The 17,157-nt window shown below is 40.1% G+C and overlaps 1 protein-coding gene across 1 annotated transcript; it reads right to left on the reverse strand.

Annotated features, from left to right (window-relative positions):
- Positions 1–1,332: 1,332 nt before the first annotated feature.
- LOC103428986 (potassium transporter 4-like) lies at positions 1,333–15,793 on the reverse strand. The gene is made up of 10 exons (XM_029107609.2): positions 15,501–15,793; positions 15,147–15,345; positions 14,181–14,421; positions 13,833–14,078; positions 13,298–13,348; positions 12,892–13,152; positions 12,703–12,755; positions 3,029–3,143; positions 2,679–2,933; positions 1,333–2,592 (listed from the first exon to the last, which is right to left on the reverse strand). The coding sequence occupies exons 2-10, from the start codon at positions 15,204–15,206 to the stop codon at positions 1,514–1,516; spliced, it is 2,361 nt and encodes a 786-aa protein (XP_028963442.2). The 5' UTR covers positions 15,207–15,345; positions 15,501–15,793; the 3' UTR covers positions 1,333–1,513.
- Between the last annotated feature and the right edge of the window lie 1,364 nt (positions 15,794–17,157).

A 17,157-nucleotide genomic window follows, 5' to 3' on the forward strand; every position in this document is an offset into this window, starting at 1 on the left:
TTGTACCCATTAGTTTTTTATAAAAAGATTCTCAATTTTTTAATCTTAAATGTACTCATTCATATAACTTTCAATTTTTTTAATCTTAAATGTACCTATTCTTAAATATACCAATTTGTTATATGTAAAATGTACCCTTTTTTAATATAAAATGTACCCAATTTTTTCAATATAAAATCCATTCGAATTTTTTTAATCCATTTTTAAACTTATATGGGTACATTTTTTTTCGTTGATTTGAGAATGTATCCATGTCAAGTTTAATTGAAGAAATTTACTAATGTTATTAAGCCTAATATCTTATTTTCTCCTGTGGTTTTGAAGAATGTACCCATGTTTTGGTACAATAATTTTTTTTTGTTAATTTTGATGAATGTACCAATATATATATACACACACACGTACACACAATATAATAAAGAGTATAATTTATATTTTATTATTTTTAATCCCACAAATTATGGGTTTTATTTAAAATCTCATTAATATAAACAAATACAAATTTCAATTTTTAATTTAAAAACCATAGTAACTTACATTATTACATTAATGTCAAAGACTTCGATAAAAAATTAAAAACATACAAGGTTTCAATCAAATAATATTGATAGCTAAGGACCGCATCCAAAGTGTCCCTAAAAAAATATTTTATGTTTAATTTTGAATAGAATTTTTAACAATCTCGTCACGCCACATGTCATTAAAATATTTTTTCTATAAAATAATAAAAGATAAAAATATGTTTAATCTCGATGAAAATTTTAGTCAATCTCATATGTTCTTAATTTATATAACGATTCTCTTAATTTAGATAACGTACCAAATTGAATAAATACGAAATTACAACCCAAAGCTGCATCTCTAACCTAGTCAACCTTTATTCCAACCAAATCCCGCTCCAAACTCAATTCACCTTGACGAGTAATTTCTTCCATATTAGACTTTAAGATTTCTAATTATTTGCACATGTTACTGTAATTACAATTCTCATCTTTCTCAATCTTGCTTTATTTAATTAACTAAGAGTTATATTTAATAACAAATTATTCATATTAGTTTTTTGTAGAGATCGACCTTACTCAAGCTGTTTATACTCTAATTATCTTGTTCTCTTGCAATTATTCTTTGTGATTTAACCGCTAATTTTGCCGATGGTAAAATTCCTTATCATTTATGTTCACTCATTGCGGCACCGCCGGCCTTACTATTGGGATTGGCTGCTTCATCAAACCTACATCCCAGATCGTTCCTTCCTTTAATTTATGATTAATTACTACAAAAATTGCTACCAAATCACTATGAGTATTGGCAAAAGTAAGAAGACGCATCAAGTAGTGTTGAAATTGCCAAGTGGTGTTGCTTACCAAATAAAAACGACGATAGATATTCCAATGGTATTCATCTATAGTATACACGACGTTGTTGCAATAAATTGGAGCAAAACCAAAGCGCAGATCTATACACGACGTTATTCCGGTGTTATTCCTTCCAAGTTGAAACGATCCATCATCCATCAGACATAGTATATCATCCCAACTTCGATAAGACTGATGTGAGGAATGTTAAGCGCCACAGCAGGGCCCCTGCAGTTCTTCCTAAGAAAAGAATACCCCATATCAATCACAAGCTTCTTCAGAAATGACGACGACCTCCTCGCCTTCACATACGAGTGCCCCATTATATACGCAACCCCTGCTTCCTTGGCCTGGATCAAATCCATCAGCTCTTCCCTTACTGCAGGATCCATACCCACGTTTGATGGTACCTGAAACCTTACTTGGCACCTCCTCATTTGTGGGTTCTCCTCATCATACACTGATACCATACTCTGCAGGGTCAGAGATTTGCTGCTCTGGATGGAATCCCCCACGCCAAAACCCTCTTGTTCACTGCTTATCAAGCTCGAACTTGTCCTAGTGCTTATAACCGCCATCCTTCCATCAAATGATGATATCTCTGGGCTTGAGAATTGTGGTTCCACTGCTTCCATCTGGATGAACTCTGCTATGCTCTGTATGAGCAGGTCCTCAAAGTCCCCATCATCCCGTTGAATGTCCTTGTACCCATACCTGACAATGCACCTATACATACGATACGGTCTTGGACATATCCGGCCAATCAGAAATCGTTCTTCAGGTGAAACACAAGGCACCTGAACTGATTTTACACAAACAAAAACCAACACCTTGTGGAATGCAGGAAGATTTGTTACAAAGTGAGAGAATATTGCAGGAACTCCTGTTGCCAACTCTGAGTATATGAGGCCTATTCCAGGCACCCGGACTATACCAAGGCTTGGGCCAAGACCAAGTAGCCATTTTAACGAGACTTTGTTGTGCAGATCATAGTTATACTTCTTCCGCGTACCATAATGCCAGACGTACATAACAATCATAAAGATGAATGAGAGAACAAAAGGGACCCATCCTCCCTGAGGTACTTTAATGAGTGCTGCTGATAAGTACATTCCCTCAATGAACCAGAAAAAGATGAGAAAAATCGCAGCCAGAACCACACTTTTCTGCCAAACAAAGATTATTACCAGTGCCATAAGGAATGTCGTGATAAACATAACCATCATGCAAGCAAGTCCTGAGAACCAAAAGCGAACATTTTGTCACCCTCAGTTAATTGTTTAAGGGGAAGAGAGGGAGCGGGGGTTCAAAGAAATAAAGTACCGTAAGCATTTCCAATTAAAGTAGTGTCTTGAAATCCAATAGTTATGGCAAGAGTAAGGATCATAAGTATCCAATTAATTTCTGGAATGTAGATCTGCCCATATATATGCTTTGAAGTGTGGACAACTTTTACTCGGGGGAAACAACCAAGGGCATGACATTGCTTGATGATTGAGAAAGTAGCAGTTATAACAGCCTGGCTTCCAACAATTGATGCGAGGGTGGCAACAACAAAGACAGGCCAAAATACAGGAGCTATCGGGATAAGGGAGGACAGAAAGCAAAGTTACCAACTCTGATTTAGAATATTATTATGGAAGCAATATTGATAAATGTCAGAATGAACTAACCAGGTATTGAATCATAGAAACTGTAAAGATTGTGGTCAGGATTTTTTGACAGGAAAGCAGCCTGACCCATGTATTGTACCACCAAACAAGGATATATAGCGAATGCAAATGCAAGCTGCACAAGCAAGAAAAAATAAAAACTCGTATTCTCACTTTTGAAATTCCACAACCTATTACATCATAATGAACACGGCCTACAAAGTTAGAGTGGTTAGAGTAAACAAACTACAGAAACAGAAATCAAGTAGACATATTTCTAAATTCTAACCATCCAACAAGAGCATTTTCCATATGGCTTTACAACTCATTTTGTAGTCTATCCCATACCATTATGAAGCGACAACACACTTTAGCCTCTCCTTTTTCTAATTTTTCAATTCCTGGAAAGTCTTACAACTTGAAAGATAGATATACGTAATACATCTTATAACTGGAAAGTGTATACTTAGAAAATCATATTTCTGAACATACATAATACATCTTCCAATATTATTAAAAAGAAGAAAATGAAAAGAAAATAACAGAAAGGAAAGAGTATATGGGAAAGTCCAGTTTTGTATCATATAGTTATATCCCCAATAAAAATAAAAATTCTTTAATTTAAAAAATAATGAATCAAATTAAATCAGCATCAGAAGCACTCGAACTAATTTATCCAAAAGTTTTTAAACATTGTGACGCCTACTTGGCTCGGCTATTCTGAATTTTTTAACATGTTTATAGAAAAAACTTATATATCTCTTGATTTTATACACTTATTCTAACATGTCCAACAACTCCGCCTATGTCTTACATGGCCGGTCCCAAGCCCGGATAAAGGAGGAGGGGGAGGGCGTCAGGTAGTCGACAGCCGGCACTCCATGATCACGTCGAATCCTTATGAAAATGAATCCAGAACAAAATTGCGCTAAAGCTAGGGCGTCACCCGTAAGTGGCGCGCTGTGTGGCCCGAGCACAGTGATAAGTGAGCAAGGGTCGCTGTATCTCCATCGGCACCCGGATGCAGTGTTAAATGAGCAAGGGGGCCATAGAAACTTCTTTTCGAACGACTCCACTCAAAGTTGTTTGGGAGCATATGCTCCTATCAACTTTACCCGGGACACACAAAAGAAGTACTTTGATCCTATTAGACGGGGGAGGGTGAAGAAGCTAGGACAGAAGGGTAGAGTTCAAGAGAGCAAAATGCGTTTAGGAACGTGGAATATAGGAACCTTAACGGGAAAATCTATGGAAGTAGTGGAAGTTATGGTGAGGAGAAGGATAAATATTATGTGCCTACAAGAAACTAAGTGGGTTGGTAGTAAGGCAAAGGATCTAGAAAACTCAGGGTTTAAACTTTGGTATTCGGGCACAAGTAGAACGAGAAACGGTGTTGGCATCATCGTGGACAAGACCTTGGTACAAGATGTTGTAGATGTCAAGAGGGTAGGAGATAGAATCATGGCAATCAAGATTGTAATAGGACAAGAACTTATCAATGTGATTAGTGCGTACGCACCTCAAGTAGGGTTGGATACGAGTTCGAAGGAGAAATTTTGGGAAGATCTTGGAGACTTGGTGCAAGGAATTGCTCAGACGGAGAAGTTATTTATAGGAGGAGATTTAAATGGACACGTGGGCAGGGAGACAGGCAACTATGGAGGTTTTCATGGTGGCCATGGTTTTGGGGAGAGAAACGAGGATGGGGAAGCTATCTTGGATTTTGCAATGGCATATGATCTCTTCTTAGCCAACACCTTCTTTAAGAAGAGAGAAGAACATGTGATTACCTACAAGAGTGGGTCGTCAAAAACACAAATAGATTTTCTTCTAATGAGGAAAGGGGATCGTATAACTTGTAAGGATTGCAAAGTTATACCAGGAGAGAGCGTGGCTAATCAACATCGCTTGTTGGTGATGGATGTACATATCAAAAGAGTAAGACAAAAGAACAAGACTTGGAAGTGCCCAAGAACTAGATGGTGGAATCTAAAAGAAGAAAAACAAGCCATTTTCAAAGAGAAGGTAATCACCCAATGTGTGTGGGATAGAGAGGGGGAAGCTAGCCAAATGTGGGATTCCATGGCTAGTTGTATCCGAAAAGTAGCAAAAGAGGTATTAGGAGAGTCCAAGGGCTTTGCCCCACACCAAAAGGAATCTTGGTGGTGGAATGAGGAGGTACAAATAAAGGTGAAGGCTAAGAAGGAATGTTGTAAAGCCTTATACAAGGAGAGGACCGATGAAAATGGTGAAAGGTATAGAAAAGCGAAGCAAGAGGCGAAGAAAGCTGTCAGAGAAGCTAAGTTAGCGGCTTACGACGATATGTATAAACGACTAGATACCAAAGAAGGAGAGTTGGATATCTATAAACTAGCTAGAGCAAGGGAAAAGAAGACAAGGGACCTAAACCAAGTGAGGTGCATCAAGGATGAGGATGGAAAGGTTCTTGCTACAGAGAACGCGGTTAAAGACAGATGGAGAGGTTATTTTCATAATCTTTTCAATGAAGGACATGAAAGGAGTGCTTCTTTAGGGGAGTTGAGTAACTCAGAAGAGTGTAGAAACTACTCCTTTTATCGTCGAATCCGGAAGGAAGAAGTGGTTGTAGCTTTGAAGAAGATGAAGCATAGAAAAGCAATAGGCCCAGACGATATACCAATCGAAGTGTGGAAAGTTTTGGGAGAGACAGGTATAACATGGCTCACTGACCTTTTCAATAGGATTTTGAAAACGAAGAAGATGCCAAATGAGTGGCGAACGAGCACTTTGGTGCCTATCTACAAGAATAAGGGCGACGTACAAAATTGCATGAACTATAGGGGTATTAAGCTAATGAGTCATACAATGAAGCTCTGGGAGAGAGTCATTGAGCATAGATTGAGGCAAGAGACACGGGTTTCGGACAACCAATTCGGGTTCATGCCAGGGCGCTCAACCATGGAGGCAATCTATCTCTTACGAAGATTGATGGAAAGATATAGAGATGGGAAAAAGGATTTACACATGGTCTTTATAGATTTGGAAAAAGCGTATGATAGGGTCCCAAGAGACATTCTTTGGAGGATTTTAGAGAAGAAAGGAGTACGAGTAGCATATATCCAAGCTATAAAGGATATGTATGAAGGAGCAAAGACCGCCGTAAGAACTCATGAAGGACAAACCGAAAGCTTTCCCATAACTGTAGGATTACATCAAGGCTCATCCTTAAGTCCTTACCTTTTTGCGTTGGTAATGGATGAGTTAACAGGACATATTCAAGATGATATTCCTTGGTGTATGCTTTTCGCAGACGATATAGTGTTGATAGATGAAACTCAGGAAGGGGTAAATGCAAAGCTTAACCTTTGGAGAGAAGTGTTGGAATCTAAAGGTCTTCGCCTCAGCCGATCAAAGACAGAATATATGGAGTGCAAGTTCAGTGCAAATGGAGGCCAAAACGAGTTAGGGGTGAGGATCGGAGATCAAGAAATACCAAAGAGCGACCGTTTTCGTTACCTAGGATCTATCTTGCAAAAGAACGGAGAATTAGATGGAGATCTCAACCATAGAATACAAGCTGGATGGATGAAGTGGAAGAGTGCATCCGGCGTGTTGTGTGACCGCCGTATGCCACTGAAGCTCAAGGGAAAATTTTATAGGACGGCAATAAGGCCGGCAATGCTGTATGGCACAGAATGTTGGGCGGTGAAACATCAACACGTACACAAAATGGGTGTAGCGGAGATGAGGATGCTTCGTTGGATGTGTGGGCACACGAGAAAGGATAAGATTAGGAATGAGGATATCCGGGGTAAAGTAGGAGTAGCCGAAATTGAAGGAAAGATGAGAGAAAATCGGTTACGGTGGTTTGGACATGTGCAAAGAAGGCCTACTGACGCTCCGATTAGAAGATGCGACTATGGGACAGAGGTTCAGGGCCGAAGGGGTAGAGGAAGACCTAGGAAAACTTTGGAAGAGACTCTAAGAAAAGACTTAGAGTACTTGGATCTAACGAAGGACATGACACAGGATCGAGCACAATGGCGTTCTAAGATTCATATAGCCGATCCCACTCAGTGACTTGGATTTTCCAAGTCTCCAACCAAGAAGTTTTCCTCACTCGGGAAATTAAGGGAACACTACCCCAACCTACATGCTCCACTCAGAAAGCTTCAACATACAAGCTTCAACAAAAGAAAATTCAAAGAACTTAGCGAAGAAGGCTTTGGTGTATTTAACACAATACGTTGAAATGAAGGAAAGCTTATTTATTGATATCCCCGATAAGCTACAAATATGTACATATACATGAGTCAAAATAAACACACAAGAGGGAGCCTTCACAAAGGTTGCTTAGGAGAAGTCTCAGCAGTCGGTAGAGCCCCAGAAAGAGAAGGCACCGGAGGGGGATCATTTGGAGCCTCAGTACTGGACAGAACCCTAGAAGGAGGAGGCATCAGAGGTTGATCATTTGGAGCTTCATTACGCGGTACAGCCCCAGAAGACGAAGGCAATAAATGCCTTTGGAACAAACCCACAAATCTCTGATGATCAAGTAAAACCTGACCATCAGTTTCCTTCATCTGGTCAAGCTTCCTTTTCATGTTTGTAGCATAGTCATGTGCGAGCCGGTGCAACTGTTTATTCTCATGCTTGAGCCCTCTAATCTCCTGTTTGAGACTCATCACTTCAGCCGCCAATGATTCAACTTGGCGGGTTCGAGCAAATAGGCGTTGTGCCATATTAGACACAGAACCTGCACACTGAACACTGAGAGCCAGCGAATCCTTAACAGCTAACTCATCAGACCGTTTGGAAAGTAGTCTGTTATCTTTGGGAGTGAGAAGGTTCCTGGCCACCACCGCAGCGGTCATATCATTCTTCATCACGGAATCCCCAACGGTAAGAGGACCAGTTGGGGAGACGAAGGATGGGCGCCATATGTTGTCTGGAGAAGGCGGGGCTGCCTCTTCAACAAGGTTCAAGTCAAAACGACGGTCGGAGGGGCCAGACATTTTCAAAGGTGTTGAAGAGAGAAGAGGTCGGACAAATCAAGATCTTAGAAGTGCAAGAATGAAGCTTCTACTGGTGGAGATTCAAGTGTGCTTTGGAACTTAATGCCAGCCCCTATAAAAATCTGCACTCGACGGAGCTTCAGAAATCAAAGAGGCGCCTGCTCAGAAATCGAAGAGGCGTTTGCTTTCTCAAAAGCTGGGCTGCTTAGAGATCACGAGGGTTGATCTCAGAAATCGAAGAGCCGTTTGCTTTCTCAAAAGTTGGGCTGCTCAAAGACCACGAAGGCCGATCTCAGAAATCGAAGAGGCGCTCGCTTTCTCAAAAGCTGGGCTCCCTAGAGACCACGAGGGCCGATCTCAGAAATCGAAGAGGCACCTACTTTTCCAGCCTTGTCAGCACCTGTCACACGCACACTCAGCTTTGCGGAAATTATGGGCATTCTGTCAAAGACTTCTGGGGAAGTAGAAAACACATGAATCTTACTGTTCAATCACCCACTTCCCACACGCAACAATAGCTCATGGGTACCACAGATAACTTTGCCAAAGTTCTCTGCCAAAGTTGAGCACGTGAAGCTTGCAGCTCCCACTACATCGCTCTGACCAAGAAGGGTAAAAGAATAGCAAAGAAACAGCACTAACAAAGTTTAGACCCATAAATTTTGAAGGTCTAGCTACCATATTATTACCCACAAGGGTAAAGGAACAGTACCACTGCTGGATAATTGGAAAGTCCATGTATGTCAACCTCTGTGCTTCGTGGCAAGGTAGACTAGCAAACATGCCCAACCTTTACTCACATTCGAGAAAACACTCCCAATAAGATTGCTTGCTCCAAAATCGAAGAGGCACCGTCCTCCGAATCTAAAGAGCCAGACTCCCAACATGACTACTTTCTTAAAAATCGAAGAGAGGGTAAAGGAACAGTACCATTGCTGGATAATTGGAAAGTCCCTGTGTGTCAACCTCTGTGCTTCGTGGCAAGGTAGACTAGCAAACATGCCCAACCTTTACTCACATTCGAGAAAACACTCCCAACAAGATTGCTTGCTCCAAAATCGAAGAGGCACCGCCCTCCGAATCTCGAGAGCCACTCTCCCAACATGATTACTTTCTCAAAAATCGAAGAGACACTGCTCCCCGAATCTCGAGAGCCAGACCCCCAGCATGATTGCTTTCTCAAAAATCGGTGAGGCACCGTTCTCCGAATCAATCGAAGAGGCGCTCGCTTTCTCAAAAGCTGGGCTGCTCAGAGACCACGAGGGCCGATCTCAGAAATCAAAGAGGCACCTACTTTTCTAGCCTTGTCAGCACCTGTCACACGCACACTCAGCTTTGCAGAAATTATGGGCATTCTGTCGAAGACTTCTGGTGAAGTAGAAAGCACATGAATCTTACTGTTCAATCACCCACTTCCCACACGCAACAATAACTCATGGGTACCACAGATCACTTTGCCAAAGTTCTCTGCCAAAGTTGAGCACGTGAAGCTTGCAGCTCCCACTACATCGCTCTGACCAAGAAAGGTAAAAGAATAGCAAAGAAACAGCACTAACAAAGTTTAGACACATAAATTTTGAAGGTCTAGCTACCATATTATTACCCACAATGGTAAAGGAACAGTACCACTGCTGGATAATTGGAAAGTCCCTGTGTGTCAACCTCTGTGCTTCGTGGCAAGGTAGACTAGCAAACATGCCCAACCTTTACTCACATTCGAGAAAACAGTCCCAACAAGATTGCTTGCTCCAAAATCGAAGAGGCACCGTCCTCCGAATCTCGAGAGCCAGACTCCCAACATGACTACTTTCTCAAAATCGAAGAGAGGGTAAAGGAACAGTACCATTGCTGGATAATTGGAAAGTCCCTATGTGTCAACCTTTGTGCTTCGTGGCAAGGTAGACTAGCAAACATGTCCAACCTTTACTCACATTCGAGACAACACTCCCAACAAGATTGCTTGCTCCAAAATCGAAGAGGCACCGCCCTCCGAATCTCGAGAGCCAGACTCCCAACATGATTACTTCCTCAAAAATCGAAGAGACACTGCTCTCCGAATCTCGAGAGTCAGACCCCCAACATGATTGCTTTCTCAAAAATCGAAGAGGCATCGTTCTCCGAATCTCGAGAGCCAGATACCACAGACCACTTTTTCAAAGTGCTCTGACAGAGTTAAAACATGTGAAACTGGCAGCTCCCACTACCGTGCTATGACCAAGCAGGGTAAAGGAATAGCATTACTACTTGTTGTTAGGGAGACTCCTATATATGTCGACCTCCATCCCCAACGGACAGGCAGACCTGCAAAAATGCTCAACCCTTCATCATATCTGAGAGGGCACTCCCAACAAAGCCTTTCGAAATATTCAGCTTTCTTTCCCCCCGATAATACCTCTGCAAACAAGCTATACTAGAGCAAGAATATCTCATATCATCAGGGTTAAAAGCAAGAGTATCCCATATCATGCTTTTTCCCTGTTTTTTCTTTTGACCTTGTTTTTACCTGCAAGACAAGGAGAAAGAGAGCAATCAGTCAGCACTTGGAATCAAGCTTCCAGCCAGGAACTGACTGCCTGGAACCCCTTACCTGATTACTTACCTGGCATTGCTCTCGAGTACTCATCTTCAACATCTTATGTTTCCAGGGAAGATTCCGCATCTGCTTGAGGAACAGATAGGGCAAGTGCGAAGGATACAAGGAAGCATGTGGAGACAAGCGTAACAGCACACGTGCCGATACATCCATTACTCTGTCAAAAGCAAAAGTATCCCATATCAGCAGGGTGGAACGTACTCTAGATTTGATGGACTTGTTTTGACCCTCAAATTCTTCAGTCGGCCTTATACTCTGGAGGAAACCAGAAAACCCTCCAGCTCAGTTCAAGAATAAGCCTGTGGAAAGTTACTTCTTCAAAAGCAAAAGTATCTCATATCATCTCTTCTCATTTTTCTTCTCTTTATCCTTCATGCTGCTGCAAGATGGGGAGAAGGTGAACAATCAGTCGGAGCTCTGATTGCTTACCTTGTCTGTCACCTCTTTCAGCAGACCCCCTAGCTCGGCGACTTGGGGGACTCCTACTACATGGTTTGTATCGCGCTTGACCAAGCCTGAAACTACAAGTAAGCTTCAAGTGAAATTGATACATTACCTTGTGCATCTCCACCAGTTAAAGATACCACCCCTGGATGGAGGAAGAGTACTTCCAGAGAAGATGCCACATCTACCTATGAGACAGATAAGGCAAGTCAAGACGACACCACACTCTGATACTTAGAAGTTTCGTGATTACGAGATCATTCTCCCACAATATTTCCTAATGTCATTTGTACTAAATCATTCACTCGTACTCACTAAAGGAGAGCTTGAACCTATGTACTTGTGTAAACCCTTCACAATTAATGAGAACTCTTCTATTCCGTGGACGTAGCCAATCTGGGTGAACCACGTACATCTTGTGTTTGCTTTCCTATCTCTATCCATTTATATACTTATCCACACTAATGACCGGAGCAATCTAGCGAAGATCACAAAAAGCGACCGTTTTCGTTACCTATGATCTATCTTGCAAGAGAACGGAGAATTAGATGGAGATCTCAACCATAGAATACGAGCTGGATGGAAAGAGTGCATCCGGCGTGTTGTGTGACCGTCGTAGGCCACTGAAGCTCAAGGGAAAATTTTATAGGACGGCAATAAGGCCAGCGATGTTGTATGGCAGAGAATGTTGGGTGGTGAAGCATCAACACGTACACAAAATGGGTGTAGCGGAGATGAGGATGCTTCGTGGGATGTGTGGGCACACGAGAAAGGATAAGATTGGGAATGAGGATATCCGAGGTACAGTAGGAGTAGCCGAAATTGTAGGAAAGATGAGAGAAAATCGGCTCTGGTGATTTGGACATGTGCAAAGAAGGCCGACTGACGCTCCGGTTCGAAGATGTGACTACGGGACAGAGGTTCAGGGCCGAAGGGGTAGAGGAAGACCTAGGAAAACTTTGGAAGAGACTCTAAGAAAAGACTTAGAGTACTTGGATCTAACGGAGGACATGACACAAAACCGAGCGCAATGGCGTTCTAGGATTCATATAGCCGACCCCACTTAGTGGGAAAAGGCTTTGTTGTTGTTGTTGTATTCTAACATGTCCAACATTCAATCATATCAAACATCTCCAGTATATGTATATAGAATATGTTTTTAACCTTCCTCTCGGTTCAACAGCTTAACCTTTATATTTGTTTATATTAGTCTGCAAGTAAGGAAGTTAGGGCTGGTTTGGTATTGCTGTGCTTTGAAAAAAAGCTGCTGTGAGAATAAGCGGCTGTGCTGTGAGAATAAGCGGCTGTGAAATAAAGCCAGTAGAGTGTTTGGTAAACTTTTTTGTGAAAGTGCTTTTGGAAAAAAAAGCAGGATGATAGTGTGTCTTTTCATTAAAGGAGCACTGTAGCTCCGTGTGCTTTGAAAAAACTGGCTTTTTTTCAAAGCAGCAAATAACAGCTTCAGCTTTTCCTTTGATTTTCAGCTTATTCTCACAGCAGCTTCCAAAATAAGCCATTTTTTTTTCAGTTTACCAAACACAAAAATGATCCTCAGCTTTTTTTCACAGTGGCTTTTTTTAAAATCACCTCAATCCCAAACGGGGCCTTAATGGTGCCATATTGAAAAGAAAAAATAGTTGTTGCGGGATAAATAATAAACTTACTCTTATCGATAAGGCAGTGAAATGACCAAGATCTGCAAACATAGCTTCAGTACCTGATAGAACATGGATAACTTCTCGTCATTGAAGAGCTAAAATTAAACTCCCACAAAAGAGGTTTCGTATAGATAGTTCCACCAATACAACAACCAGTGAATATATTCATATGGAAAAAATTTCCTTCAAATTTACCAGTTATCGAGAGAAGAACCCCACCAAGAGAAATCCAACCATCTTTACCAGTCTCACGGAAAAACTTGATAATATAATGGGGCGATAATGCACGAACAACAGCCGGGTTCCAATGTATTGTATTGTACAGGCCAACGGAAAATATTGATATCAACCAGATTATTACAATAGGTGCAAACAAAAATGCTACCCTGTGGGTGCCACAATGCTGCAGAGCAAACAGGCCAACCAATATGACACAGGCAAGCAAGAGGAGTTCCCCTGGAGATAATAAATAACATAGTAAAAGCAACGCCAATTATATGATACGCAGAAAAATATAGAATAGGCATCATGAATTTTGAACATTTTTTTTTATTTTATAAAAACGGAAAAAAGAAATAGGTAATGAAGAGAAATTAATTACCATCAGTTAACTTCTCCTCTGTAACTTGTAACCCTGATACCGATGATAAAACTGCGAGTGGAAAAGAAATGCTCAAAGATTTAACTCCTTAATCAAGGCAAGTGTAAAAACATTATTATAGAAACAAATAATAAAAATCAACAATCTGGGTTTCTCTAGACAATTAGATAGAGCTTACTGAAAACTTAGCAGCATTTGAACAAGTAAAACAGTCACCATATCAACAAACAACAGAAATAATGACAGATATTGTATTGTAAAATGGCTCTACCAAATGTATAGTTGGAATATATTCAGAAGTGTATTAGATGAAGCAAACTGTATATGTAAACATCTTCCTTATGTTTAGAGGGATCTGACTTATAGTGCCCCAATTTTATTGGATGTTCCCCACGGGGCAAGACAACTTAGTAAATGCTGTCATAACTTTTGTGTTCTTTTTTCTCATCTGTCTGAAATAGGTAATTAACATTAGATGAAAATAGACAGTATTCAATTTCAATACCAACAATTATTTGACAACTTAGTACCATACCTGAAATTGCTGGAGTGAGTACACCATCTCCTATGACCATGCAAGCGCCTAACAATACCACCACTAGTAGGGCCGTCCGTAACCTTTTATGCTTCTCCAAAAATATCTTTAAACGGGACGAGCTTACAACCTGTGATGAAGGACCGTATTTGTAAGCTGAGAGCTCCTCATCAGCTGCTTGCTGGTTGGGAAGTAAACTAAACTTTGCATGGCGGCATAGAAGCGAGTAAAGCGCAAAAGTCCCACCTGACACCAATTAGAATAAATATGACCCCCTGGAGACCCAATAAGAAGTAAAGTATGATATCTCACACAAAGGATGTACTCAAATTCCAAGTGTCACCACACCTTCACCATTATCGTCGGCACTCAATAGGATAAAGACGTACTTGAGCAAGGGTACCATTGTAATGGTCCAGAAGATTAAGGAAAATGCACCAAATATCACTTCCTCAGAGTTATGGTTGTGCAGCTTCCCTGTGAATGTGCTAGTATAAACATAGAGAGGAGAAGTACTGAGGTCCCCATAAACCACGCCAAGGCTTTGATATGCAAGTATGAGATTTCTGGGGAGATTCACCCATGAAAGCTGCAAAGCAACAAGAGGTAAATTGGTTACACTAGCTGGTAAGTAACAGATGAATCACATTCAGGCCAGGCATAGGAGAAAGAATCCATATCTAAAATGATTATAAGCCTAAATCCTTAACCAGAGGGCACACACTGTAGTTGATATGGAATAATGGAAGTGATTGAATGAGGCATTCCATTACTTGTCATCGTGGTCAAACTCAATTATTTATACACTTGGGCCTAGCCTAGGTATCCACTGATATGAACAAGGTTTACATTAACACAACAGAGCCTGTATGCTATACACGTATTGTTTAAGATTAAGACTAGAAGGAAACACCAGTCCATGTCAAGAATTTAAGCCTAGAAAAGAAAAAAATATTAATTGATGAACTGGAAAAGAGGCCGGAAAACGCACAACAAGTTGAGAGCAACCAAGTAGAACAAGAGTGAAGAATAGGAACTTGAAATTGAAGCAAATCCTATTCTCATGCAGAGGAGGGGAGGGGAGGGGAGGGAAACAGTGAGAATTTGTAATTTGTATTTAACATGTCTAAATTTTACAACTAGACCAGACCAGTGCCCAAATGAGTTCTTTTTTTAGCATCAAATAAAATAGACTCGTAGATAGAAACCAAACAGCATTCAGCAGCAGAGAATCAACGAATGAATGAATGCAACAGTAATGAGAAAGAATGAATAAATGATTTGAGCAAGGAAAGCAGCAGCAGCAGCAAGTACCTGACGAGGAGGACGAATGGGATACCGGGAGGGCGTCGAAATTGCAGAGTCCGGCTCCATCGCCGCCTAATCTGAATTCTGAGGAGGCTAGGCTAGGCTGGGCTTCTTGTTCTACAAAACGACTGCCTATCTATCTCAATCTCATTCGAGGCTCTCAAGACCTTATCACCTCTACTCTGCGTTGTCTGTCTGTCCGTGTCTGTAACGAAACGCTTAAAACTTAGCACCTTTATATCATATTTAGAAGAAGAAAGAAAGCATTCGATTTTTGTAGATTTCAGAATTTGGATTAAGGTACAAGAAGAAGAAGAAAGAGTTTGATTGAGTTGGCGCGATGGAATTGAATCGACTCACTTTAATCCATCTCTCGTATGATTCAGATTGTAAAATCTAGTTCTAAATCCCTAATTCCTGAAATACGAGGAGTGGAGGGAGAGGAGGGACTGTGTTCTCTCGTTTCATCTCATAATTTGTTTTCCCTTCTTCTTCCCTTCCCTCCTGAATCCCCACTCTCTCTGCGCCACCTGTCTCTCATTGTGAATCTCTCCTCTATTTGCACGCGCCTCTATTTCTTTCTCTCTTTGGCAGCTTGCCTTGTGTATTGTATTCCATTGGTTTCGTTCATGGTTTCACTCAGTTCAACGTCATCTCATATTCAACCCTTTTTACTATATTAATTGAATTTCATTAATCAATTATAATATTAATAAGGTTGACATTTTTTACACACCCTTCTTTTTATTCTTGTGATATTTGTTTGCTCTTACATCTCTTTAGTCCAGAATATTTTTGAAATGTCTTATGAATTTATACACATTTTTCAATTTGTCATGTGAACTAAAATTTTAAGGGATTTGTCATAACAATTTTTTGAAATCATTAATTTGTCATCTTACCCTAACTCCGTTAAGTTGTTATCCAAAATAAATCATGTGACTTATGCTCAAGGTTATTTCGAGCATTCAACATCTCACCCCCTTCTAATAAGTTATATTCAAATAAAAAAATTATAGGGTTTCTCAAAAAATACGAAATGGTTTGATATGGTATACGAGGATATGAGGGTTTGCCATTCGGAAAAAGGGACCTCCAATTTATGGTAAAGTTGGATGATATTATTTATAATGTCCGAAATAACTTTGAAAATTCATGTATAAAGCACGTGATTTATTTTAGATAGAAAACTTAACGGCGTTAAGATGAGATGACAAATTAATGATTTTAAAAAGTTGGTATGACAAATAGCTTAAAATTTTAGTTTATATGACAATTCGATAAAAGTGTATAAGTTCATTGCATAGGGAAGCGGAAACCCTAACATTATGTTTGGATGAGGGAAATAAATTTGGAATTTGGATTAAAGTCATAATTTATAAATTGACATACACTATTTCCCTTATTTTGATTTATAAATATAGAAATTTAGAATTTCTGCATTGAAAATAACTTGGAATTTAGGCCTTCAATTCCCAAGTTTAAATTTCATATAAATAGGTGTCATTTCCCAATTTCTATATTTGAGAGTTTAAAAATAACAAATTTCGTATACAATTCCTTTTTCTTTTCTTTTTTTGTTAACCAAACAAGAAAATTCATAAATTTTAGAAAATAAAATATTGTCATTTCAATTTTCATCATTTTAAATTTTTTAATAATCTTAAATTTATTCATCCAAACATAATGTAATTTCTTCTTGCAATTATCTCCATTTCCATTATTAAAGCAAAGCAATACATTTCAGGTGAGACTGTCGCGAATCGAGAGCAACAAGGCGAAGCGATTTGTCGGAGATGCATTAAGTGCGTCCACGTCCGCACCACCAGTAGCGGAGATGAGAGGCCCTGCGCTATGCTATGTATATATTTTCCCTCTTGTACCTTGGATATACTTATACGATGATGCCCTGGCCCACCACAGTAATTAAAACCAAACAATGTCATTTAATTGTCACCAATTGCAGCAGAGATGAGAGGCCTGTGCTATGCTATGTATATATTTTTCCCATATGTTA

This window comes from Malus domestica, chromosome 09 (assembly GCF_042453785.1).
Source record: "Malus domestica chromosome 09, GDT2T_hap1".
Lineage (NCBI taxonomy): Eukaryota > Viridiplantae > Streptophyta > Magnoliopsida > Rosales > Rosaceae > Malus > Malus domestica.